Below are 27,977 nucleotides of genomic sequence, written 5' to 3'. Positions count from 1 at the left end.
CTTCATATTGGGAAATGTGCAAATATCTAATGAAGATATTTTTCCTTCAACCTTATTCATTACAAAATATTGTAATCGGTACAAAAAGATGAATAAACTGAAGACAGTCCGACATACGACTCTCTAAATGTTCTTTGGTTTGCAAATGACTCCGTCTGGGTGGCAGTTCCGGAAGCGAGCCACAACGTCAGGGTCCAAGAGGTGATCAGAGTTCAAGAGGTATCTTAGGTGCATGCCCTCCAATTGAGAGAGAGAGAGAGAGAGAGAGAGAGAGAGAGAGAGAGAGAGAGAGAGAGAGAGAGAGAGAGAGAGAGAAAAAATAAATAAATGCAGCTTAGAAAAATAGCAACATACAATAAATACAGAGACACGTACAAGTTGGGTTGGACATTGTGAGGTCTGCCTCACAAGAGCTCAATCTCCTGGCTACCAGGTGAAAGTATCAATCATCCCACAGATCTCATTTGGCTTGTGGTTGATGGAATGCACCTAAGATAGGAGAAAGAGAGAGGTAGAGACAAAGAGGGAGATATAGGAGAGGGTTGAGTTAAAACAAATCAGGGCTCTCTTGGGATGGGAATGTCACATCAAATGGATTCATTGTGTTTGACCCCTGACCTTGGCCACAATGACATCACAGTCCAGCCCTCTTGAATCCCTGGGGGCTTTCAGTCACACCTACCTGAGGAGAAACACACACATCAATACACTTGTGTACACACACACACAATAATAACAGTAAATACACCCAACTGACTGCACCAAACTGCCCAAAGCTGAGCCCAGACTCAGATAAGAGGTATGATGCCGCACAACATATCACAATACATGCCAAAATCGCTGTAACTGGTTGGTCTTCAACCAAATGATCTCATCAACACGCTCATAGCTACGAGAGAAAGCAAGGGCAAGACCCACAGTCAGATTGGGCCAGTAAGTAAGTCAACAGTCACAAAGTTTGATGAATAAAGAGACTCACCCCAAAAGAAACACATTCTACACACAACTCCATAGCCCTAAAGAAAAGAGCTAGGGAGAAACATGGAGATTAAAACAGTCTATTGTAAATTCTAAGTGAAAGATGTCAAAGCACCAATCAACATAATCCAAAATCAGGAGTTTAAGGCTTCTATCATTAAACCGCTCTGTCAGACCCTTTCTGCTGTAGTGCATGTTCATTAGCATGTACTGCTCTCCTGGCAGCTGATTGGTCGATTAGTAACACACTATTCCACTCATATCTGATTGGTGGAGGTAGTGGAGGTACCTGCCTGTCACCCAGAGGAAAAGGAGGCCGTCGTCCTGGAGGAAGGGGGTGTGGAGCTTCCTTATCTCAATGTCCGTCAGAGTTCCATAGGGCAGCCCCATGTGGATGTCCCAGGGAGGGTCGGCCATCACCACAGATAACTTTTCCAGGACACGGATGCCACAACAGATCCACTGTGATGTGGGACAAAACCGGATCAGGCTGGATCGAACTGCAGCATCAGACTGCCTAAGAACCACATCTGACTACTTTTGGAGGTAGCGGACATAACTATGTAGACAGACATTTTCCTAATGTCCCCCTTTGGGGTTTACGAAGGTATATGAATTTAGAAAATCCAAAGCTGTAGAGACGTGTACCAAAATACCCCCCACCAGTCTCTCCCTCCTTCCTTTTCATAAGCCTCCCCCTTTTCCCTTCCCTCTATTCCTCCTCTTCTCTCACCTGAGGGGGGAACAGTTTCTCCACATTGCCGTCTTCTTCTCCCTGGTATAGTCCCACCTCCATGTCCCAAACTTGGGAACCCATCAGACCCCCCTCTGCCTCTGGAGGCTGTCGATCCCCTAGTGCACATACTGTATTTACAGGTGTCCATGTGGAAACAGGTGCTGAGGAAAGAGCAGTCTTCAAGACTCTCGTCTGTATGCTTGTTGGTGATGCGTCAGAGAGGGGAGAGAAGACTTGGGCTTAGTCAATAGGGTAGGACAACAACAAAAAAGATAGATCAGCCAATCATAAGTGATTGAATGGAGAGAGCTCCAATGAGAAGGGAGAGATCGCTTAGATATTCAACCAGCACAACAATCTTTTTGTGGAGGGGATGATTAAACGAAGTATAGAATGAAAGACGAGGTAAAAACAAAGGGATTTCTTGATTAATCAAGAACAATACATATTTTGGAGAGTATTTCTAAGACTGTGTAGCTGCACTGACCGGAAATGCTCTTGGGCCCCATTCTCTGAGCTAAGGCCCCACCCCCAATCATGACACAGAGTTGTGTGTGGTCCACGGAGATGACTAGCGTGGAGGAAGAGGTGCCCATAGACGGCTGGCTTACTTCGAAGAGCTCCGGGACAGAGAACTTGAGCAGCAGACTCTGGATGCAGCCATGGGTGATGGGCGCTTAAGACTGGAGGAATAATATAAAAGACAGGGATAAGAGAGAGGAAGGAAAAAAAAGGGAAAGGATAGGAAATGGAATGTCAATGTGATGCAGTCAGTCAGTGATGGCAAAGTGGCTCATAGCAATTACTCTTATCCAGTCTTCATTCAAATTAGCAACAGCATGTAACACATACATCTAGTGAACAAAACATTAGGAACACCTGCTTTCTCCATGACAGACTGACCAGGTGAAAGCTATGATCCTTTATTGATGTCACTTGTTAAATCAGTGTAGATGGAGAGACAGGTTTAAGAAGGATTTTTAAGCCTTGAGACATGGGTTGCTCACACTCCACAGTTTGCTGTGTGTATCAAGAAATGGTCCACCACCCAAAGGACATCCAGCCAACTTGACACAACTGTGGGAAGCATTAGAGTCAACATGGGCCAGCATCCCTGTGGAACACTTTCGACACCTTGTAGAGTTCATGCCCTGACAAATTGAGGGAGTTCTGAGTGCAAAAGGTGGGGTGCAACTCAATACTAGGAAGGTGTTCCTAATGTTTTATACACTCAGTGTACTTTCTATTGTTGTTCTGTACTTGTCTATGCAAATATAGTAGACCTTGGTCACACCTTACACTGTCGAGCTCATCAGTGATGGTCAGATGAATCAGTAGGCAGTGAGGCTCAGGTCAGTCAGACAGATATCCCAGGACCAGCTCGGGCGCCAACAATCAACGATAGGCTGAGTGAGTTTAAACCACGCCCAGTCTCTACTCTGACAGGCCAGCTCGGAAGCAGGAACTACTTCTGTCAGAGTATATTATAATAACTTTGTCAGGAACAAGTCAGTTCTCTGTTCTACCCTTTGTGGTGTTACAGCGAACATGTATATACGAAAATTGCATTTACCACTTATTGCTTAGCTAATAAAAAATACATAGTATACAATCGGTGACTCAATGTCATATTTATCCTGATACCAGATTCGATTGACGCAACCCTTAACAATATGTGTGCAAAGTTCAACGTTCACTACATGCCAAGCCGTCTAGGCATAGTTTGATACATACGTTCGATAAATCCAACGTATGCACCACACAGAACGCACTGCAACTGCCTCTGCAACGCAATGCTGCAAGCGTTACATTGGAAATGCGACCTGTACCGAGTTGTGTGGGGTCTTTCTGCCGCCTCTTCAGTCTCTCTCGCAGAGAATCCTGGTGCTTCCTGTGTGCCTGGATGTTGCACCATGTATGCGACATTTCAAGCAAGTTAGCTGACTAGCTAACATTAGCCAGTTAGCTGGCTAGCTTTATGATGTTGTGACATGAGTATGAAATTCTAATTCTGAAACAACCAGCAAACCAGGCAGTCGTCTTGTGAAACAGTGAATGTAAATTTTCTAGCTAGCTAAAGCATTTACTGCAAATTGAATGTACTATTTTGTAAGCTTGCCTTGCTTATAATTGCCACGCAATGCAGATAGATTAAATAAAGTAGCTAGTTATGTTCTTGCTTATTGTGCAGTGGAGGATAAAAATACCTGTATGCCCTATGGATGTGTAGCTATCTAGCCGATCTGTGTATGGGCCCAAACGTTCGGTATACATATTAGTTCAGAACCTAGCTATGAATCTCAGCTATCATAGACAGTTGTATCAACTTCAAAACAGTCTGAATGACATTAATGAAGCCTATGGATTGAGTAGAATATAACTTTGTGCCAAGGATGCAAGTCGTATTTACATGTAGTAATTACCATGCATGAGATCCTCACATTGTAGCCTGTACATTGAATATATTCACTGATCATGCACTCTACCTTGGCAAATAAAGGTGCAGTTCAGGTATGAATGTCATATCCACTACCAGGAGTATCAAATTCCAGTCTTTGAATGATGCTGTGTATGCATGTATGTATGTATTACAATCATACACTTCAACAGTGTTTACCAATCTTGGTCCTGGGACATCAATGGTTACACATTGTAACTAATAGACTAGAAACAGGATTTAACTAATTAAAAGGCTGATTTGTAATTCATATATACAGAAATAGAATTTAAAAAACAGTACACTACACTTCCTATGCATCATGTAAATACTCTAAAACCGGTTCATGTCAATATCTAATGCCCTTCATCTGCATCTGTTAAACAGGTTAGGTGTAGTGTTTCATCAAATGAGACTTAATTTCAACCAGTAGAGAATGTGAAACGCATTGTTGAAAGAAGTTCATTATCCAAGTGTTATAAATACATGCATTATAAATACAAGTTCAATCTGTACTTCAATGCACATCTCTTGTGCATTATAAAAACCGATGAAGAAAGAGGTGGTGAGAGAGGTGTAAAAGACAGAAAGGGAAAGAGGTAAGAATATAGGAGCAGGGAAGGCAGCATATGATTAATGAATCACAGTGCAACCCAAATATTCTCTCAGTTCATCACAATTACATAATAGTCTCTAGTCAGCCCAAAGGCTATCTTAAAAGTGGGTGAGGTGGTGATGATAGGTCTGCGGGTCGGCATCCTCTCACATCAAAACATATCTGCAGACGAGAGACAGATGGAGAGAGAGAGCATGTTAAAGCCTTGTTTTTATTTTTTATTCTAACATTGTTAGTCATAATAATCATGAGGTGCAAACCTGACCTTGGATCATTAACTCTGGGACTACTGCATCTCTATCTGTATTTCAATGTAAAGTATCTCTTTAATAATACTTCCTGTTGACCTGACCATCTCTCACCTCTGATCATGCTGTGGCCTCTATATAGCCAGTTCCAATGCAGGAGGGGTTCACCGACACAGCTGATATAACCTAGAGGATTTAGGGTGACGAGAGAAAGATGAAGTTAAGGAGAGAGACTGTTATTGAGAAAATAAAGTAGTTAAAAGAGACAGTGTTCAACAGGAATCTATGTGTTGCCTCTGTCATGTATTGTCATGTTGTGTCTTTCTGTCCTTTCCTTTCACCCTGTCTCCCTCTGCTGGTCGTATTAGGTTACCTTTTCTCCCCCGCTTTCCCCCAGCTGTTCCTTGTCTCCTCCTAACTACCTCATTCACCCCTTTTCCCACCTGTTCCCTTTTTCCCTCTGATTAGGTCCCTATATCTCTCTCTGTTTCTGCTCCTGTCTTTGTCGGATTCTTGTTTGTGTGTCTCATGCCTGAACCAGACTATCATCGTGTTTGCTGCAACCTTGTCCTGTCCTGTCGGAATCTACCTGTCCATCTGAGCCCACGTGTGTTCATCATTAAAGAAACTCTGTTTGTTAATTCGCTTTTGGGTCCTCATTCACGCACCTGACAGAAGAATCCGACCAAGAATGGACCCAGCGACTTCGGATCCTCTCCACTCAGCCGTCGAGATCCAGGGAGCGATGCTAGGCAGACACGAGCAGGAATTGTCTGCTGCTCGACATGCCGTTGAGACCCTGGCCACCCAAGTCTCCAACCTCACAGAACAGGTTCACCATCTCCGCCTCGATCCACCGGCCACTTCCAGGGCTTTCGAATCTCCGGAGCCCAGAATCAATAACCCGCCGTGTTACTCTGGGGAGCCCACTGAATGCCGCTCGTTCCTCACCCAGTGTGATATTGTGTTTTCTCTCCAGCCCAACACTTACGCCAGGAGCACTGCTCGTGTCGCCTACGTCATATCTCTCCTTACTGGACGGGCTCGTGAGTGGGGCACGGCAATCTGGGAGGCAAGGGCTGAGTGTACTAACCAGTATCAGGACTTTAAGGAGGAGATGATACGGGTTTTTGATCGATCTGTTTTTGGGGAGGAGGCTTCCAGGGCCCTGTCTTCCCTATGTCAAGGCAATCGATCCATAACAGACTACTCTATTGAGTTTCGCACTCTTGCTGCCTCCAGTGGCTGGAACGAGCCGGCTTTGCTCGCTCGTCTTCTGGAGGGTCTCCGCGCAGAGGTAAAGGATGAGATTCTCTCCCGGGAGGTTCCTTCCAGCGTGGATTCCTTGATTGAACTCGCTATTCGCATTGAGCGACGGGTTGATCTTCGTCACCGAGCTCGTGGAAAGGAGCTCGCGCTCTCCGTTGCCCCCCTCTCCGCATCACTACCATCTTCCTCTGCCGGCTCGGGAGCTGAGCCTATGCAGCTGGGAGGTATCCGCATCTCGACTAAGGAGAGGGAACGAAGAATCACCAACCGCCTCTGTCTCTATTGCGGTTCTGCTGGTCATTTTGTCACTTCATGTCCAGTAAAAGCCAGAGCTCATCAGTAAGCGGAGGGCTACTGGTGAGCGCTACTACTCCTGTCTCTCCTTCAAGATCCTGCACTACCTTGTCGGTCCATCTACGCTGGACCGGTTCGTCAGCTTCCTGCAGTGCCTTAATAGACTCTGGGGCGGAGGGCTGTTTTATGGACGAGACCTGGGCTCGGGAACATGACATTCCTCTCAGACAGTTAAGGGAGTCCACGGCCTTGTTCGCCCTGGATGGTAGTCCTCTCCCCAGGATTCAGCGTGAGACGCTACCTTTAACCCTCACTGTTTCTGGTAATCATAGCGAAACCATTTCTTTTTTAATTTTTCGTTCACCTTTTACACCTGTTGTTTTGGGCCATCCCTGGCTAGTTTGTCATAATCCTTCCATTAATTGGTCTAGTAATTCTATCCTCTCCTGGAACGTCTCTTGTCATGTGAAATGCTTAATGTCTGCTATCCCTCCTGTTTCCTCTGTCTCTTCTTCACAGGAGGAGCCTGGTGATTTGACAGGGGTGCCGGAGGAATATCACGATCTGCGCACGGTGTTCAGTCGGTCCAGGGCCACCTCTCTTCCTCCACACCGGTCGTATGATTGTAGTATTGATCTCCTTCCGGGAACCACTCCCCCCCGGGGTAGACTATACTCTCTGTCGGCTCCCGAACGTAAGGCTCTCGAGGATTATTTGTCTGTAGCTCTTGACGCCGGTACCATAGTCCCCTCCTCCTCTCCCGCCGGAGCGGGGTTTTTTTTTGTCAAGAAGAAGGACGGGTCTCTGCGCCCCTGCATAGATTATCAAGGGCTGAATGACATAACAGTGAAGAATCGTTATCCGCTTCCTCTTATGTCTTCAGCCTTCGAAATCCTGCAGGGAGCCAGGTTTTTCACTAAGTTGGACCTTCGTAACGCTTACCATCTCGTGCGCATCAGGGAGGGGGACGAGTGGAAGACGGCGTTTAACACTCCGTTAGGGCACTTTGAATACCGGGTTCTTCCTTTCGGCCTCGCTAACGCTCCAGCTGTCTTTCAGGCATTAGTCAATGATGTCCTGAGAGACATGCTGAACATCTTTGTTTTCGTTTACCTTGACGATATCCTGATTTTTTCACCGTCACTCCAGATTCATGTTCAGCACGTTCGACGTGTCCTCCAGCGCCTTTTAGAGAATTGTCTTTTTGTGAAGGCTGAGAAGTGCACTTTTCATGCCTCCTCCGTCACATTTCTCGGTTCTGTTATTTCCGCTGAAGGCATTAAGATGGATCCCGCTAAGGTCCAAGCTGTCATTGATTGGCCCGCCCCTAAGTCACGCATCGAGCTGCAGCGCTTTCTCGGCTTCGCGAACTTCTATCGTCGTTTCATCCGTAATTTCGGTCAGGTGGCAGCTCCTCTCACAGCCCTTACTTCTGTCAAGACGTGCTTTAAGTGGTCCGTTTCCGCCCAGGGAGCTTTTGATCTCCTCAAGAATCGTTTTACATCCGCTCCTATCCTTGTTACACCTGACGTCTCTAGACAGTTCGTTGTCGAGGTTGACGCGTCAGAGGTGGGCGTGGGAGCCATTCTTTCTCAGCGCTCCCTCTCTGACGACAAGGTCCACCCATGCGCGTATTTTTCTCAACGCCTGTCGCCGTCGGAACGTAACTATGATGTGGGAAACCGCGAACTGCTCGCCATCCGGTTAGCCCTAGGCGAATGGCGACAGTGGTTGGAGGGGGCGACCGTTCCTTTTGTCGTTTGGACTGACCATAGGAACCTTGAGTACATCCGTTCTGCCAAACGACTTAATGCGCGTCAGGCGCGTTGGGCGCTGTTTTTCGCTCGTTTCGAGTTCGTGATTTCTTATCGTCCGGGCTCTAAGAACACCAAGCCTGATGCTTTATCTCGTCTCTTCAGTTCTTCAGTAGCCTCCACTGACCCCGAGGGGATTCTCCCTGAGGGGCGTGTTGTCGGGTTGACTGTCTGGGGAATTGAGAGGCAGGTAAAGCAAGCGCTCACTCACACTCCGTCGCCGCGCGCTTGTCCTAGGAACCTTCTTTTCGTTCCCGTTCCTACTCGTCTGGCCGTTCTTCAGTGGGCTCACTCTGCCAAGTTAGCCGGCCACCCTGGCGTTCGGGGTACGCTTGCTTCCATTCGCCAGCGTTTTTGGTGGCCCACCCGGGAGCATGACACGCGTCGTTTCGTGGCTGCTTGTTCGGTCTGCGCGCAGGCTAAGTCCGGTAACTCTCCTCCTGCCGGCCGTCTCAGGCCGCTTCCCATTCCCTCTCGACCGTGGTCTCACATCGCCTTAGATTTTGTCACCGGACTGCCTTCGTCAGCGGGGAAGACTGTTATTCTTACGGTTGTCGATAGGTTCTCTAAGGCGGCTCATTTCATTCCCCTTGCTAAGCTTCCTTCTGCTAAAGAGACGGCACAAATCATCATCGAGAATGTTTTCAGAATTCATGGCCTTCCGTCAGACGTCGTTTCGGACAGAGGTCCGCAATTCACGTCTCAATTTTGGAGGGAGTTTTGCCGTTTAATTGGGGCTTCCGTCAGTCTCTCTTCCGGCTTTCACCCCCAGTCTAACGGTCAAGCAGAACGGGCCAATCAGACTATTGGTCGCATCTTACGCAGTCTTTCTTTTCGCAACCCTGCGTCTTGGTCAGAACAGCTCCCCTGGGCAGAATACGCCCACAACTCGCTTCCTTCGTCTGCGACCGGGCTATCTCCTTTTCAGAGTAGCCTCGGGTACCAGCCTCCGCTGTTCTCATCTCAGTTCGCCGAGTCCAGCGTCCCCTCCGCTCAGGCTTTTGTCCAACGTTGCGAGCGCACCTGGAAGAGGGTCAGGTCTGCACTTTGCCGTTATAGGACGCAGACTGTGAGGGCTGCTAATAAGCGTAGAACTAAGAGTCCTAGATATTGTCGCGGTCAGAGAGTTTGGCTCTCCACTCAGAACCTTCCCCTTAAGACGGCTTCTCGCAAGTTGACCCCGCGGTTCATTGGTCCGTTCCGTATTTCTCGGGTCATTAATCCTGTCGCAGTTCGACTTCTTCTTCCGCGATACCTTCGTCGCGTCCACCCGGTCTTCCATGTCTCCTGTATCAAGCCCGTTCTTCGCGCCCCCGCTCGTCTTCCCCCCCCCCCCCCCCCCCATCCTTGTCGAGGGCGCACCCATCTACAGGGTCCGCAGGATTTTGGACATGCGTCCTCGGGGCCGTGGTCACCAGTACCTCGTAGATTGGGAGGGGTACGGTCCTGAGGAGAGGAGTTGGGTTCCCTCTCGGGACGTGCTGGACCGTGCGCTGATCGAGGATTTCCTCCGTTGCCGCCAGGTTTCCTCCTTGAGTGCGCCAGGAGGCGCTCGGTGAGTGGGGGGGTACTGTCATGTATTGTCATGTTGTGTCTTTCTGTCCTTTCCTTTCACCCTGTCTCCCTCTGCTGGTCGTATTAGGTTACCTTTTCTCCCCCGCTGTTCCTTGTCTCCTCCTAACTACCTCATTCACCCCTTTTCCCACCTGTTCCCTTTTTCCCTCTGATTAGGTCCCTATATCTCTCTCTGTTTCTGCTCCTGTCTTTGTCGGATTCTTGTTTGTGTGTCTCATGCCTGAACCAGACTATCATCGTGTTTGCTGCAACCTTGTCCTGTCCTGTCGGAATCTACCTGTCCATCTGAGCCCACGTGTGTTTATCATTAAAGAAACTCTGTTTGTTAATTCGCTTTTGGGTCCTCATTCACGCACCTGACAGCCTCACCTGGTGTCCACACCACACTAAGTGGCCGCAGAGTACTTTATGCTGAAAAACATGAACGGACACACGAGGAAAAACAATATAGCGTAGTTATAGAAATAATGAAGTGTCTTACTATTCTCCATGGTTGGCCGTCTTGCCTATTCTATGAAGGTGGAAGGAGCCCCATTACTCCGCAACACAATCCATCAATCAGATTGATACATGAGTGTGTCGGTGTGGGTTATAGGGTGTCTACTTGTTCTACATTTTTTCAATATGGGTGATTTAAAATAGCCTGTTTTGTTTTTGTACAGACATCACACCCTTACCTAAACAGCACCATCACCTGAGAAGTAGAAATCAAAGGGAGAGAAATTGGGAACTGAATAACTGCAGTTGACATAGCTAAGTAAATGGAAGAATACTCTTATTGCAATGTGAATGGCTCTTAAAAGAGCCTTTGGTTGTGCATAGTGTAGTCTATGGTGTTAGAGAACAGCTTTTCGAAAAAGTAGGAGGTGAAGATCTCCCGCACACAGATTGCCTCTCTTGCTGCGTTGATGGACCCCATCCTTGAAACAGTTATGCAGGACATAGGTAGCCTTCACACACCTGAATTCCTCCAGGAGGCAGTCCCAGGTGGCCCTGGTCACCCAACCTTGCAGTGCCCTACACGTTAACTGTAGGCAATCGTTTAAAGAATCTCCAGTTACAAGGTATCTGTGGGAATATGGAAGACAATGTAATTATTAGACTTTTACATCACCAGGTCATTGTGGATTATAATAATATCCCTGATAACAACTCACGATAACATTGGATTGATAGATGCATGGGCACACGCATGTGTAGTATGTGACAATAACAGGATCTTATCAAGGATAGCATCACAAATGAATACACAAATACTACTTGAAGCTTTGATGATGAGTTGATCATTTGAATCAGCTGTGCAGTGCCAAGGCAAAACCAAAAATGCGCACCTCTTTGAGTCCCCAGGACCAGGACTGAGAACCACTGCTCTTCATTGGGACCTCTTCATATGTAGACAGGATTTCATAGCCCTCTTTATCTGAGGACAGAAAACCTCCCAAGAAACAGACTAAATTATAGTCAAATTACACCCCACTGAATATTATGTTACTATTATCTCCATCTTCACTTCTAGGAATAGCCTACACAAACAAACAAGCATAGTCAATAATACAGTAGAAAAATAAGTCTATATACAATGTGAGCAAATGAGGTGAGATAAGGGAGCTAAAGGCAAAAAAAAGGCAGTGGTGGCGAAGTAAATACAATATAGCAAGTAAAACACTGGAATGGTAGATTTGCAGTGGAAAAATGTGCAAGGTAGAGATAGAAATAATGGGGCGCAAAGGAGCAAAAATAAATAAATACAGTAGGGGAAGAGGTAGTTGTTTGGGCTAAATTATAGATAGGCTATGTACAGGTGCAGTAATCTGTGACCTGCTCTGACAGCTGGTGCTTAAAGCTAGTGAGGGAGATAAGTGTTTCCAGTTTCAGAGATTTTTGTAGTTCGTTCCAGTAATTGGCAGCAGAGAACTGGAAGGAGAGGCGGCCAAAGGAAGAATTGGTTTTGGGGGTGACCAGAGAGATATACCTGCTGGAGCGCGTGCTACAGGTGGGTGCTGCTATGGTGACCAGCGAGCTGAGATAAGGGGGGACTTTACCTAGCAGGGTCTTGTAGATGACCTGGAGCCAGTGGGTTTGGCGACGAGTATGAAGCGAGGGCCAGCCAACGAGAGCGTACAGGTCGCAGTGGTGGGTAGTATATGGGGCTTTGGTGACAAAACGGATGGCACTGTGATAGACTGCATCCAATTTATTGAGTAGGGTATTGGAGGCTATTTTGTTAATGACATCGCCGAAGTCGAGGATCGGTAGGATGGTATGTTTGGCAGCATGAGTGAAGGATGCTTTGTTGCGAAATAGGAAGCCAATTCTAGATTTAACTTTGGATTGGAGATGTTTGATGTGAGTCTGGAAGGAGAGTTTACAGTCTAACCAGACACCTAGGTATTTGTAGTTGTCCACATATTCTAAGTCATAACCTTCCAGAGTAGTGATGTTGGACGGGCGGGCAGGTGCAGGCAGCGATCGGTTGAAGAGCATGCATTTAGTTTTACTTGTATTTAAGAGCAATTGGAGGCCATGGAAGGAGAGTTGTATGGCATTGAAGCTCGTCTGGAGGGTTGTTAACACAGTGTCCAAAGAAGGGCCAGAAGTATACAGAATGGTGTCGTCTGCGTAGAGGTGGATCAGAGACTCACCAGCAGCAAGAGCGACATCATTGATGTATGCAGAGAATTTTTTTATTTTTTTTTACCTTTATTTAACTAGGCAAGTCAGTTAAGAACAAATTCTTATTTTCAATGAAGAGAGTTGGTCCAAGAATTGAACCCTGTGGCACCCCCATAGAGACTGCCAGAGGCCCAGACAACAGGCCCTCCGATTTGACACACTGAACTCTATCAAAGAAGTAGTTGGTGAACCAGGCGAGGCAATCATTTGAGAAACCAAGGCTACCGAGTCTGCCGATGAGCATGTGGTGATTGACAGAGTTGAAAGCCTTGGCAAGGTCAATGAACATGGCTGCAGAGTATTGTTTCTAATCGATGGCGGATAAGATATCGTTTAGGACCTTGAGCGTGGCTGAGGTGCACCCATGACCCAATATATCACCCAATATGAAGTTAGGTAGATGGTGATATTTCATTCACTTAGCTAGTTATCTATACAGTATGTGAAGTTGGCTAGATACAGTTGAAGTCGGAAGTTTACATACACTTAGGTTGGAGTCATTAAAACTCGTTTTTCAACCACTCCACAAATTTCTTGTTCACAAACTATAGTGTTGGCAAGTCAGTTAGGACATCTACTTTGTGCATGACAAGTCATTTTTCCAACAATTATTTAGATGATTTCACTTATAATTCATGTATCACAATTCCAGTGGGTCGGAAGTTTACATACAGTAAGTTGACTGTGCCTTTAAACTGCTTAGAAAATTGTAGAAAATGATGTCATGACTTTAGAAGCTTCTGATAGGCTAATTGACATCATTTGAGTCAATTGGAGGTGTACCTGAGGATTCATTTCAAGGCCTACCTTCAAACTCAGTGCATATTTGCTTGACATCATGGGAAAATCAAAAGAAATCAGCCAAGACCTCTGGAAAAAAAAATTGACCTCCACAAGTCTGGTTCATCCTTGGGAGCAATTTCCAAATGCCTGAAGGTACCACATTCATCTGTACAAACAATAATATGCAATTATAAACACCCTAGGACCACGCGGCCGTCCTACTGCTCCGGAAGGAAACACATTCTTTCTCCTAAAGATGAAATGTACTTTGGTCTGAAATGTGCAAATCAATCCCAGAACATCAGCAAAAGATCTTGTGAAGATGTTGGAGGAAAAAGGTACAAAAGTATCTACAGTGCCTTGCGAAAGTGTTCGGCCCCCTTGAACTTTGCGACCTTTTGCCACATTTCAGGCTTCAAACATAAAGATATAAAACTGTATTTTTTTGTGAAGAATCAACAACAAGTGGGACACAATCATGAAGTGAAACGACATTTATTGGATATTTCAAACTTTTTTAACAAATCAAAAACTGAAAAATTGGGCGTGCAAAATTATTCAGCCCCTTTACTTTCAGTGCAGCAAACTCTCTCCAGAAGTTCAGTGAGGATCTCTGAATGATCCAATGTTGACCTAAATGACTAATGATGATAAATACAATCCACCTGTGTGTAATCAAGTCTCCGTATAAATGCACCTGCACTATGATAGTCTCAGAGGTCCGTTAAAAGCGCAGAGGGCATCATGAAGAACAAGGAACACACCAGGCAGGTCCGAGATACTGTTGTGAAGAAGTTTAAAGCCGGATTTGGATACAAAAAGATTTCCCAAGCTTTAAACATCCCAAGGAGCACTGTGCAAGCGATAATATTGAAATGGAAGGAGTATCAGACCACTGCAAATCTACAAAGACCTGGCCGTCCCTCTAAACTTTCAGCTCATACAAGGATAAGACTGATCAGAGATGCAGCCAAGAGGCCCATGATCACTCTGGATGAACTGCAGAGATCTACAGCTGAGGTGGGAGACTCTGTCCATAGGACCACAATCAGTCGTATATTGCACAAATCTGGCCTTTATGGAAGAGTGGCAAGAAGAGAGACATTTCTTAAAGATATCCATAAAAAGTGTTGTTTATAAAGTTTGCCACAAGCCACCTGGGAGACACACCAAACATGTGGAAGAAGGTGCTCTGGTCAGATGAAACCAAAATTGAACTTTTTGGCAACAATGCAAAACGTTATGTTTGGCGTAAAAGCAACACAGCTGAACACACCATCCCCACTGTCAAACATGGTGGTGGCAGCATCATGGTTTGGGCCTGCTTTTCTTCAGCAGGGACAGGGAAGATGGTTAAAATTGATGGGAAGATGGATGGAGCCAAATACAGGACCATTCTGGAAGAAAACCTGATGGAGTCTGCAAAAGACCTGAGACTGGGACGGAGATTTGTCTTCCAACAAGACAATGATCCAAAACATAAAGCAAAATCTACAATGGAATGGTTCAAAAATAAACATATCCAGGTGTTAGAATGGCCAAGTCAAAGTCCAGACCTGAATCCAATCGAGAATCTGTGGAAAGAACTGAAAACTGCTGTTCACAAATGCTCTCCATCCAACCTCACTGAGCTTGAGCTGTTTTGCAATGAGGAATGGGAAAAAATGTCAGTCTCTCAATGTGCAAAACTGATAGAGACATACCCCAAGCGACTTACAGCTGTAATCGCAGCAAAAGGTGGCGCTACAAAGTATTAACTTAAGGGGGCTGAATAATTTTGCACGCCCAATTTTTCCGGTTTTGAATTGTTAAAAAAAATTGAAATATCCAATAAATGTCGTTCCACTTCATGATTGTGTCCCACTTGTTGTTGATTCTTCACAAAAAAATACAGTTTTATATCTTTATGTTTGAAGCCTGAAATGTGACAAAAGGTCGCAAAGTTCAAGGGGGCCGAATACTTTCGCAAGGCACTGTATATCCACAGAAATCAAGTCCCATATCGACATAACCTGAAAGGCCGCTCAGCAAGGAAGAAGCCACTGCTCCAAATCCGCCATAAAAAAAAAGCCAGACTATGGTTTACAACTGCACATGGACAAAGATCGTACTTTTTGTAAAAATGTCCTCTGGTCTGAAAAAGAAATACAACTGTTTGGCCATAATGACCATCGTTATGTTTGGAGGAAAAGGGGGAGACTTGCAAGCCGAAGAACACCATCCCAACCATGAAGCACAGGGGTGGCAGCATCATGTTGTGAGGGTGCTTTGCCGCAGGAGGGACTGTTGCACTTCACAAAATAGATGGCATCATGAGGAAGGAAAATGAAGTGGATATATTGAGGCAACGTCTCAAGATATCAGTCAGGAAGTTAAAGCTTGGTCGCAAATGGGTCTTCCATATGGACAATGACCCCAAGCATATTTCCAAAGTTGTGGCAAAATCGCTTAAGGACAAAGTCAAGCCATCACAAAGCCCTGACCACAATCCTATAGAAAATTTGTGGGCAGAGTTGAAAAAGTGTGCGCGAGCAAGGAGGCCTACAAACCTGACTCCGTTACACCAGCTCTGTCAGGAGGAATGGGCCAAAATTCACCCAACTTATTGTGGGAAGCTTGTGGAAGGCTACCCAAAACGTTTGACCCATGTTAAACAATTTAAAGGCAATGTTACCAAATTATAATTGAGTGTATGTTAACTTCTGACCCACTTGGAATGTGATGAAAGAAATAAAAGCTGAAATAAATCACTCTACTATTACTGACATTTCACATTCTTAAAGTAAATAAGGTCATCCTAACTGACCTAAGACAGGGAATTTTTACTACGATTAAATGTCAGGAATTGTGAAAAACTGAGTTTAAATGTATTTGGCTAAGGTGTATGTAAACTTCAACTGTTGTTAGCTAGCTAGCTCATTTAGCAGCTCATTTGAGTTAGCCTGCACTGTAGCTAATTAGCTAATAATACATCGTTTTTTAAAAACATTTTTGAAATGTAACATATTGACTTAGTTGAATATGTTCTCCCAGCCATGTGGACAACAGGGCAGCAAAGTGTGTTTGTCACCAGAGCATTTTAGAGGATATTACTATTGAACTATGTACCCATTTAATAACCAGACCTTCATACAAACTTGCAATGCTGATTTTTTGACGCACAATTGAACTTGCTGCCAGCACGCCCACAAGCGAAATGGGCGACCTAAGCGGCACGCGGCGATTTACTGCTATCAAGTGTACCGGCTCGGTTAGTTTAGCGGGATAATGTAGACCAATAGCTATGTGTGGACACGGCAACAACAATAAATGAATTGTTCCCTCTTGTTGGAGGAACATCTAACAGGTAACTTTTTTTGAAATCATACGATTTTATTGCAAGTAGGATTTTTCACCTCGCAGAAGTAGTTGAAATGATATGTTTAGGTTATGTTAGGTCGTGGCTATTTAAAATAAATAGATTTGTTAAAATGAGCAGAAGACGGATGTGTTTTGGAAACGGACACATTTCCGGTTCGAAAGGGGACACTTCCGGCGAAATGCTTGTTTTAATGTCTATTGTTCAACAACTATCCACATTTAGATAGTTCATTAGTTACCAGTCTGTGGTAAAATAAATAATAATAATACAAACTTCGATTTAGTACATTCACTAAATAAGAGTTGTTTAGCAACGAATATGGTAATATCCTCCTACTGCTGACCCCTCTAGGCCAGCAGGTGCTGTGTTTTCAATTTAGTTTTCTTGAATTCTTCCAACAACCACCAGGGAAAGATGGCGGAAGTGGATAAGGATGGTGATCCTGCGGCTGAGAAAGATGACCTACAGATTTTAAAGGTATTGCAAAAGATAATGCTATAATCCCTACATGTAATATATTGTCATGATGTTTCTTAACCTGACTATTTTAATGAAGGTCTTGTCTAAAGTTAGACAGATAACATCTTCCCTTTGATGGTAGCTAGTTCGCTCTCCTCCAGATTCGTTACTATAACAACTGACACCGACGGTCATTAATCTACCAAAATCTGTTTGTGGTTGATTTTTAGCTATCCCGAGTTGGTTGTCTCTAAATCTGCCGAGTCGTCATTTTTCTCTATATGTTTATGCATCAAGCTCCTCAGTTAGCTAGTTAACGTTAGCTAGCTAGCTTTGGATGGTGTGCATCGTTCTTAGTTACAATCTCTCTCCATTTGCTAACGTTAGACAGCTAGCCATGATGCAGCCAAATAAATTAGCTAGCTAAACTTGCTGCGTCATCATACCTCATAGGCTCTTTAAAAAATACACCTTGGTCTATCGTTACTTCTTAAGGTCCAAGGTCAGGACCTTATATTGATACTGCATCTGGCAGATAAAGCAACCAAATACTCCATCTTAACGTGAATCGATTCTAAATTGTGATACAGTTTTAGAAACATAAAGCCCTTTTACTTTCATATCGATGTTTTAACCGGCTTTATCACAGTTGTAGCCGATAGTATTTTTCAGTGACAACACATTTCTGGCAGCCTTCTTCCATTACACAGGTGTTCGGGGGCATGCCAAATAGCTAATTAGCACAGGTTGCCCCTGTGTCTTCTGTCTGTCTACTGTAACATGGATATCCGATCTGTGGGAACACTAACCCTATAAAGGTGTGTATCAATGAAACATTTCTCACTGATACGGTCCTTCGCTTTCAAAACCCTACATGCATGTTGATGTTCGTTGGGGCTCTTAATAAAACTCACTCTTACAGAAGACGCCTTCTTCCAATAACTCTTATGTGTAATGTAATGGATCCCTCATTGCCAATGAGCATGCATGCACCCACTCATGCAAGGATCCTAGCCTCATCAAGTAAATTTGCAGTCCAGTCCTATTCAGCAGCACATTGCAAAATCATATTCTTGCATCATCATCTGCCTCTAATCATGCATCAAGTTTCTTTCTCTGGTATCAATACCATGGTATCAATACCAGTTTCCATCTCTGTTTCTGGGTCAGGAACTAGTGGATGAGTTGTATCATTTTCGGGATCATTACTTTGAGACTCACAGTGTGGAGGATGCAGGGAGGAAACAGAGTGATGTGGCACAGGAGATGGAGAAGACTCTAACGAAGCTTAGGGAGAAAGAAGGTGAGATGACAGAACAGAAAAGGAAGGTGTGCTGCTATTTAGTAACTACACATGTAAAAAATAATATACTGACATTTTGCATGATAGCTTTGTATCCATTTGGCATTTCAATTTTTAGCTACACATATATTTTACTGCACTATTCAGTACTCACACTTGCCTGACTGGAGAGGGGTGTCTTTATGCATTATGTATTCATCAATGACTTACATAACTAAGACTATTTGTGTCCAGCCATCTCATCTAGTCTTATAAGCGCTGTTGTCGTCCACCAGCCAGCTCTCTCATACAGTAGCAATTGAGCCTGGGGACGAGGTTACATAAGCACAGTGCTGACTGAGTTGAGCTTTGCCTCCATTTGATATCTAATATGTGGGGTTACATCTTCAAACACAAAATAATTCAATTGACTACAGAATAATCTCTCTGTCTTCTCCAGAGTCGTATAAGCACAGCGCTGAGTTCCTGCTGCTGCGGGGCCGCTGCCTGGGGGTGGCACCAGAGTTTAGCACCACCGCCGAGGAGTGCCTGTCCAGGGCTGTGAAGCTGGAACCTGGGCTGGTGGAGGGCTGGAATATCCTGGGGGAGCAGTACTGGAAGAAAGGAGACCTGACCACCGCCAAGACTTGTTTCACTGGAGCCCTGCAGCAGGTTAGCAACAATACAGTAGTTATACACTTTATTTGCATAGCTGCGCGTTATTTAATTTATAGACCGCAGGAATCGCAAATCTCTTAAGGTTAACTGGAGAGAGCGATGTCAGTGTCGTGGTACTGTTATTGTGTTGAGAACAAGGTATTCAGTAGAGACTTGCTGAGAGGATAACATGAATAGAATGCATGTAAAGCGTGCAACACTGGTTATAGCCTTAGTCCTACACAAACAACAGCTGTTTCTCTCAGCCTTCCAAGCCATAGCTCTTCCTCTCCCATTGTTTCCACCTTTCTTTGTCTCTCTCTTTCTTTTTAACTTCACATCTTTTGTTCACAAAGGTCTCTTTTATCCTCTATTCCTAAATCATTTACATTGACCTACCCCCAAACCAATATCCATTTATAATATTTTTTTAAGGAGTTGGGCAATATATTTTGCTTTATTGAAGAGAGAGTACAGTGATGGAAAGATGGGCACTATAGAGGAAGTCAAAGGGCAGTGTGCCGGATTGGAACCCATTCCAAATCTGGCATAATTGTGCTGGACCACACAGGCTGTGGATTTCCTGGTTTTATCTGGATTATACTCATCACATATATTTTCTCCCTCCCTCCCAGAAAAAAAACAAGGTGTCTCTGCGCAGTCTGTCCATGGTGCTGAGGCAGCTACCGGGCGTTGATGAGCAGGGGAAGAGGGTCCTGGAGAGTGTGGACATGGCCAGGCAGGCTGTACAGCTGGACGTCACAGACGGCACCTCCTGGTGTGAGTATGATTGGTAGTCTCATAACAGATATTCACATTTCACATGGGGTTACTGGGGTGGAGTATGGGTACAGTTACATACGTTGGAGATGTGGATGGGTCTAAGCATGGTGGGAAATGATTTTGGCTGTAATTCACGTTCTCAAAAGAGAGGATAAAAGATCAGCAGTTTATGTAAATGACTGGTATGAGAAGAATGTCTTCTAGTGCTGAATATGAGTGGAACATTGAGTTATTGGCATTTTTTTGACAGACATCCTAGGAAACGCCTACATCTCCCTGTTCTTCACCTGCGGACAGAATCCACAGATGTCTCAACAGGCTCTGAGTGCCTATGCACAGGCTGTGAGTTATTATGTCCACACACGCACACCAAACTGGGTTGTTTTTTTACAAAAGCCTGACTGGACAGTATGGGCAAGTCAATTTAATTCTCAGGCAATAATCGTTGTTCAGCAACCCTATATAATTCCTTTCCTCTCTGTTCTCTCTCTCTCAGGAGAAAGTGGACCGAACAGAAAACTCCAACCCTGATCTACACTTCAACAGAGCCACGGTAACACATTGTTTACATATTCTGATATGATTGTTACACTAGGCATGTGAGACATGAATTACATCAGAAAAATGCATGATTGTGTCCCCTCCTTCAGCTGTTCCAGTATGAGGAGATGTTTGGGTCTGCGCTGGGGGGGTACAGCCGGGCTGCGGCACTGGACCCCGCATGGGAGGAGCCTCCAGAGAGGGAGAGGCAGCTGATGGAATACCTGGAGAAACTCACAGCACTCACAGAGAACAAGGTAGGACAGGATAACCACCCACATTCTCATAGATAAACTGCACAGGGCACATCAGTCTCCAAACTACATCTATCAGCAGTTCATGGGATCTGTCTAGGATATAAACTCAATAAATAAATACAAACGCATTTCTTATTACCATTTACCGATGCAAAGGAAATTGTGTTTTAAATCACCAGTAGGTGGTGGCAGAGTACTATTCTTTCTCACTTGTTAGTCTGCTACTCTTTCACCCCTACAGGGGAAGGTGAAGGCCCGGCGCCTGCGGACAATGCTCTCCAACCTCAGCACGTCGGCCCTGGGGCCGTGCTCCTCCCCTCAGTTCCGCTCCCCCGCAGGCCGCGTTGGGAGCCTGGAGCCCCGCAACCTGTCTGCCTTGACACACGGCCACAACACTGGGGTGGCTGCCCTGGGCAAGGTGGTGTTCAGCCTGGCCTCCGAGGGACGCATGGCCTTGTGAGTCTACCTTCTAGTGATAGAATGCTATCTGTAATGTGGGACCTGCTGTGCACTTTGTGTGTCTGTTTGCATACATGTTTCTTTATGCATTTAAATAATGATACAGTGCCTTGCGAAAGTATTCGGCCCCCTTGAACTTTGCGACCTTTTGCCACATTTCAGGCTTCAAACATAAAGATATAAAACTGTATTTTTTTGTGAAGAATCAACAACAAGTGGGACACAATCATGAAGTGGAATGACATTTATTGGCTATTTCAAACTTTTTTAACAAATCAAACACTGAAAAATTGGGCGTGCAAAATTATTCAGCCCCCTTAAGTTAATACTTTGTAGCGCCACCTTTTGCTGCGATTACAGCTGTAAGTCGCTTGGGGTATGTCTCTATCAGTTTTGCACATCGAGAGACTGAAATTTTTTCCCATTCCTCCTTGCAAAACAGCTCGAGCTCAGTGAGGTTGGATGGAGAGCATTTGTGAACAGCAGTTTTCAGTTCTTTCCACAGATTCTCAATTGGATTCAGGTCTGGACTTTGACTTGGCCATTTTAACACCTGGATATGTTTATTTTTGAACCATTCCATTGTAGATTTTGCTTTATGTTTTGGATCATTGTCTTGTTGGAAGACAAATCTCCGTCCCAGTCTCAGGTCTTTTGCAGACTCCATCAGGTTTTCTTCCAGAATGGTCCTGTATTTGGCTCCATCCATCTTCCCATCAATTTTAACCATCTTCCCTGTCCCTGCTGAAGAAAAGCAGGCCCAAACCATGATGCTGCCACCACCATGTTTGACAGTGGGGATGGTGTGTTCAGCTGTGTTGCTTTTACGCCAAACATAACGTTTTGCATTGTTGCCAAAAAGTTCAATTTTGGTTTCATCTGACCAGAGCACCTTCTTCCACATGTTTGGTGTGTCTCCCAGGTGGCGTGTGGCAAACTTTAAACAACACTTTTTATGGATATCTTTAAGAAATGGCCAAATTTCCATAAAGGCCAGATTTGTGCAATATACGACTGATTGTGGTCCTATGGACAGAGTCTCCCATCTCAGCTGTAGATCTCTGCAGTTCATCATGGGCCTCTTGGCTGCATCTCTGATCAGTCTTCTCCTTGTATGAGCTGAAAGTTTAGAGGGACGGCCAGGTCTTGGTAGATTTGCAGTGGTCTGATACTCCTTCCATTTCAATATTATCGCTTGCACAGTGCTCCTTGGGATGTTTAAAGCTTGGAAAATCTTTTTGTATCCAAATCCGGCTTTAAACTTCTTCACAACAGTATCTCGGACCTGCCTGGTGTGTTCCTTGTTCTTCATGATGCTCTCTGCGCTTTTGACTGACCTCTGAGACTATCACAGTGCAGGTGCATTTATACGGAGACTTGATTACACACAGGTGGATTGTATTTATCATCATTAGTCATTTAGGTCAACATTGGATCATTCAGAGATCCTCACTGAACTTCTGGAGAGAGTTTGCTGCACTGAAAGTAAAGGGGCTGAATAATTTTGCACGCCCAATTTTTCAGTTATTGATTTGTTAAAAAAGTTTGAAATATCCAATAAATGTCGTTCCACTTCATGATTGTGTCCCACTTGTTGTTGATTCTTCACAACAAAATACAGTTTTATATCTTTATGTTTGAAGCCTGAAATGTGGCAAAAGGTCGCAAAGTTCAAGGGGGCCGAATACTTTCGCAAGGCACTGTAGATACCATTTTGTGTCCTTTTGCTTAATTCTGAATGTTTTTCTCCATACCATACAGTGCATTCCCTTGGTTGAACATGAGGTTTTATGATGAGTTGTCCTCTTACTGTACATTCTCTATGGTGGATAGACAGTAATGTGACTGTCTCTCTCTCTCTCTCTCCCAGTACGTTTGGCATGGTGGACAGTGAGGAGACCTGCTGCGTGATCATGGTTTATAACACGGCAGACAGTTGGGGTGTTCTGATTGGCGACTCAGTGGTCATCCCAGAGCCCCAGGTCAAACGCCACAGTGTAGCCCACAAGGACCAGGTCAGTCTCTCTCTCTCTCCAGCTAACATGGACCACTGCACACAACTTGTGATAGGAATGTTATAACATTGTGAAAACAGGTCAGTGTCTACAACAACATGCAGTACTTGTGCTATAAACATACACAAAGCATCTGACTAGAATACAAACTGTGATTGCACTGTCCAAAGATGCAAATCCTCTCTGTATTAGGTATGATGTTACATTAACAAACGCAATTCTTGATACTCGCAACATTTCTGATTCTCTGATCTATTCTCTCTTCTCCCCTGTGCCTCCTGCAGACGTTTGACTTCCGCAGTATACGAGTGGACTCTCCCCTACTCCTCATCGTCAATGGCAAGAGACAGAATGTCCAGGCTCAGACTGCAGCCTCCGTCAGTTACAAACCCCAGAGTGAATGAGAGGAGGAGGAGGGCGGCAGAGGGAAGAAGCATGATGAGCGAGTGCCTGTTTTTTTTTTTTCTCAAAATGTTTTCACGTGTGAGTTTTGTAAATAGTAGATCCTTGTTATGTTAGTCTTTAGGAATACACTGTTTGTACATATTTATAAATATTTCTTTTTTTTGTATTTTGTGGGAGGGAGGCTGGGGGATTTTGTAAATGACTGCCTACAATATGATAATTCATTGCGATGACAATGGTGTCAGGCGTATGTGTTCAAGACATTAAAACAAACATCCCCATTCCCCAAATATTGTGTCTTTCTCCAATGTGGACATGATTTCACATGCATGCTTTATATAGTTGATCCTCTTTCACTGGAAGGTAATCAAACCTTTCAGTGAAAAATAACATTTTAGTAGAATAACATACACCTTTCTTACAATGGTCATGCTGAATTTTATTGACAAAATAAGTGCAATGCAAACATAAATGTTGTATCAGAGCATTTTGTCAAGATACAGTAACTTCAGGTAAGAAAAAGGCAACTACAATATGAATATCAAACCATCCTTAGATAACCTGACAGTCTACACTATGATAATGCTGTCATTGATCCAGCAGCCAGGTACCCAACCAGCGTTGCCTCAGTCAGACATACAATTATTCTATTCATTCTAATCCTGGAGTTCTAGAATTGGAATTCTAGTCTCAGTATTTCTTGAGTAAGGCCCGGCCCCTGTCTCTGGCAGGAGAGCTGAACTGGAAGAAGGTCTTGGCTCCAGCATCGGGCTCCAGGGAGGAGAAAAGGCGGCTGTCCCCCTCAGGGCCCATGCCCAGGAAGTGAGGACTACCTCGGGGAGAGGGCTTCCTGACCACCCCTGGGAAACGGGTAGGGGTTGAATCTCCAGACCTGGTATTCTCTACGCCTCTTTTATACGTTTTGTTTTTAACCAATCCTTGTTTTTAACCAATCCTATGGGGAAGTCCTGAGTTGAGACAAGTAAGCTGAACTCAAACTTTCAAGCAAATTCCTAATGACATACACACATTATTTTACACAGACAGAACTCCCAAGATGTGTCTCTAATCAGGATTCAGACCCTACTCCCTCTAACCTGTGTTGAACTCCGGGGGTCCTGGCTGGCGTGGTGCCTCTCTGTCCCCCACCACCATGTTGCGTAGCCTCAGCGAGTCATAGAGCCCCTGTAGCTTCTGGTACTGTCTGTTCCTCTCCATCAGACGCTCTGATACCTCACTGTACTTCCTCTTGTACTCCTCCATCACCTGAAAGAGACGAGAGAGGGATACCAAGGAGATGGAGGGCGATAACGAGGTAGAGTATATAAGAAGGCTAAATAAAAGTGAATGGGTTATGGTTAGGGCTGAGCATTCATTTTGGGTGGTGAAGGGCCACAGTGGGTTTCTGGGTGCAAGGCATTTGTTCTGGCCGAGCAGCACTAATTGTGATGAGTTGAATCAGGTGTTAGTGAGCAAATGGAGCAAAAGCCTGCACCCAATAGGAGACTAAGCTTGCCCACTCCAGGGTCTGATGTGACGTAAAGGTGGTACCTTCTTCAGTGAGGTGACCTCCCCTCTCATGGCATTGAGCTCCAGCTCTCTGCTCTGGTTCTGCTGGGTCAGCACCTTCTCCATCTGTTTCACCTGACCCTCGGCCCGGGACAGACTGTACTCCTGGAACATACGCTCCTGGTGCACCTGCAACACACACACATGCACACGCATGTCGGGCACAAGCATGAGAAGGTGATGGTATAAGATAGATTTGACACTCCCATTTCTTGAACTGTGCCCTTCATCCCTTGTCCTGGGGACACACAAGGTGTGCAGGCTTGGTTTGATCAGTAGAATCAAGTGTGTTAGTACCAGGCTGGAACAAAAGCCTGCATACCCGGAGGGTCTCCTGGACCAGGCCTGAGATAAACTATGGAGTAATTACATACTGTGAATGTCATAGGCAACACACTGACATACCTGGTAAGTCCAGAAAGCCAGGGCACGGGCGCTTATGTCCAGCACTGTCTCTGGCCTCAGTCCCGCCAACACCATGGCCTTGTACTCCTCAGATGGCGACAGCTCAGTGCGCACGATGTCCAGCTTTCCCGAGAGTGCAGAGGAGCAGGCCGGGCATATTGCCGGGGAGCGGCTGAACTCTCCGGATCCATGTTGGTCACAGAAGGCGTGAGAGCAAGCTGTGACCCAGGCGAACCCACACAGCTTCGCCCGACACTTTGGGTAGTTGCAGAGCAGAGTGTCGTCGCACATAGACATGGCTGTCGGGGACAAGAACAACTTGGTGAAACTTCATACACTCACTTCACACAGAGGTTGATGATGTAAAGTTTCGTTGATGATGTAACGTGTCTCAATACAAGGTATGCAACATCCAACCTCTGCCATCCTTAGCATACTAGCATGCTAGCTAACTGTCATACTGCTACTACAAATACCTGTAACGTTAGTTCTAACATTTCTTTCTGAAATTAGTGGCTAGCTACAACTCTATAAAAATGTAGCTGTGTACGATACTCAATGGGTTCAACAAACTTGCCAGTTTAATTGGGCAAAAGTAGGACGTTTGAGGAATGTTTTGATGCTAAAGGTTTAATAGCTAGCTACAGTACATGTCTTTGAAGCGGGCTCGAATGAAAATTCTGATTGGCTTGCTAGAAATTTCAAGGGACCAATCAAATAAGTCCTTTATTATAGACGTAATAAAATAGGTATTACTCGTTGACTTATGTAGTCAAAACTAAAGTTAAATATATTCCTTCATAATAACAAGGAAGGATAATTACACGTTTTATTGAGTTCTGCGTTGTTGGTAAAATAATGCATTGTTTGTAAAGGGCTTGTAGTAAGCATTGTATTATTGTAAGGTTTACACCTGTTGTATTCGGTGCATGTGACAAATAAAATGTGATTTGAAAGGGCATCCATTTTTACTAGTGAAAGTTTTGGTAACGTTTTGCCTATTCATGTTTGGAATACTTTATAATTTTTTTATACAGGTTGATGCTATTCTTTTTATTTACTTGGCATTGGTTTAATCCTCACACATCTTTGTACAATCATTGTATTTACCATGCTATTTTTATTTATATTTATTTATTTCACCTTTATTTAACTAGGTAGGCAAGTTGAGAACAAGTTCTCATTTACAATTGCGACCTGGCCAAGATAAAGCAAAGCAGTTCGACACATACAACGACACAGAGTTACACATGGAGTAAAACAAACATACAGTCAATAATACAGTAGAAACAAGTCTATATACGATGTGAGCAAATGAGGTGAGATTAATTATTTTGGTTCCATTTAACCAGCCTTTTGCTGTTCATTCCTGTCCACCATGTATTGAGTGGGACATGTATGCGAGACACCTACTTAAAAAGGGTCCCTTTTCTCTCGCTCTTTTTTTTTTTTATCCCTCCTCCACGTGGTACAGGAGTAAAGGCGGGGGGTGAAAGAGGGCATTGTGCTGGAGCAGCACTGGATCCGGGGGTTCATAGTGAGAGAGAAGAGGTGCTCACTCAACTGTGTCCAGTGCGCCATTGTCGTAGATTCCCATCTATTCTTTGCCTTTTAAATAAAGCTCTGCCTGCGCACCAGGACACTGGTAGAAGGGGGGGAGGGGGGGTCAGTGTGTAGAGTGACATGGAATGGAACACATGCATGTTCTGATGCGGAATGGATGGAACTGCTTCAACAGTCTCACACCACCTCTTTGTTGATAATTAGCCATATGTAAATCTGTGTGCAAAATGTCCTCATTCATTCTGCAACGGTTGGCCTATATGATCCCTCTTGCCCTCTCCGTGAATAATTAGCACATAATGATCACCTATATTGCAATGATAAGGCTATTATTATTTCCCAGTCTCTTGACCACTTGTAGAGTAAACTAGTATAATTTAGTTACCACAAATAGAATCAGTATTTCGTGTGTTTGATAAGGATTCCGATTTGGTTATTTATTAACTTATTTACAAAGGCTAGTACAAACATTTGCTATCACTTCATTCCTCCAAATGTTGTGCCAAAATAATGGTCCATGAAACTAGGCAACATTTCAAAGTTCGTCAATAAATTGTAGTTGAATGGGTTCAAACAGCATGCAACAAGTAAAGTCATATATTTGATTTATTCATGTGGATTTTAACACCCTTATGATGATATTTGATTGAGAGTTTAGTGATGGCGTGAAGGGAATACAGAGAGAAAAGGGAAAACCAGGGAGTCGGTGTTCCGCGCCATTGAAATGCAAATAGCAGTGAGGAGCACGAAGAGATTGTATGTGTGTGTGTGCATGTTATTATGTGTGCCTGCGTAGGCT

At 44.5% G+C, this 27,977-nt stretch overlaps 2 protein-coding genes, 1 long non-coding RNA gene and 1 pseudogene across 3 annotated transcripts; 1 reads left to right on the top strand and 3 right to left on the bottom strand.

Annotated features, from left to right (window-relative positions):
• Window positions 1–95: 95 nt before the first annotated feature.
• Window positions 96–3,640, bottom strand: LOC110500847 (annotated as a pseudogene).
• A 750-nt stretch (window positions 3,641–4,390) lies between these two features.
• On the bottom strand, window positions 4,391–11,584 carry LOC118942788. Its single transcript, XR_005038440.1, has 4 exons — window positions 11,299–11,584; window positions 10,337–11,035; window positions 5,130–5,201; window positions 4,391–4,929 (listed from the first exon to the last, which is right to left on the bottom strand). It is a non-coding gene; the product is annotated as an uncharacterized LOC118942788 (long non-coding RNA).
• A 5,166-nt stretch (window positions 11,585–16,750) lies between these two features.
• On the top strand, window positions 16,751–23,931 carry ttc5 (tetratricopeptide repeat domain 5). The gene is made up of 11 exons (XM_021577911.2): window positions 16,751–16,769; window positions 17,193–17,261; window positions 18,414–18,546; window positions 18,986–19,197; window positions 19,818–19,962; window positions 20,216–20,307; window positions 20,462–20,518; window positions 20,616–20,762; window positions 21,004–21,218; window positions 23,092–23,236; window positions 23,521–23,931. Exons 2-11 carry the CDS (start codon window positions 17,199–17,201, stop codon window positions 23,638–23,640), a joined length of 1,329 nt encoding a protein of 442 aa, XP_021433586.1. The 5' UTR covers window positions 16,751–16,769; window positions 17,193–17,198; the 3' UTR covers window positions 23,641–23,931.
• A 128-nt stretch (window positions 23,932–24,059) lies between these two features.
• On the bottom strand, window positions 24,060–26,257 carry LOC110500510 (E3 ubiquitin-protein ligase CCNB1IP1). The gene is made up of 4 exons (XM_021577912.2): window positions 25,616–26,257; window positions 25,193–25,339; window positions 24,739–24,907; window positions 24,060–24,501 (listed from the first exon to the last, which is right to left on the bottom strand). Exons 1-4 carry the CDS (start codon window positions 25,910–25,912, stop codon window positions 24,332–24,334), a joined length of 783 nt encoding a protein of 260 aa, XP_021433587.1. The 5' UTR covers window positions 25,913–26,257; the 3' UTR covers window positions 24,060–24,331.
• Window positions 26,258–27,977: the final 1,720 nt, after the last annotated feature.

Source organism: Oncorhynchus mykiss, chromosome 21 (genome assembly GCF_013265735.2).
Source record: "Oncorhynchus mykiss isolate Arlee chromosome 21, USDA_OmykA_1.1, whole genome shotgun sequence".
NCBI lineage: Eukaryota > Metazoa > Chordata > Actinopteri > Salmoniformes > Salmonidae > Oncorhynchus > Oncorhynchus mykiss.
This window is presented reverse-complemented; position numbering and strand designations above follow the sequence as displayed.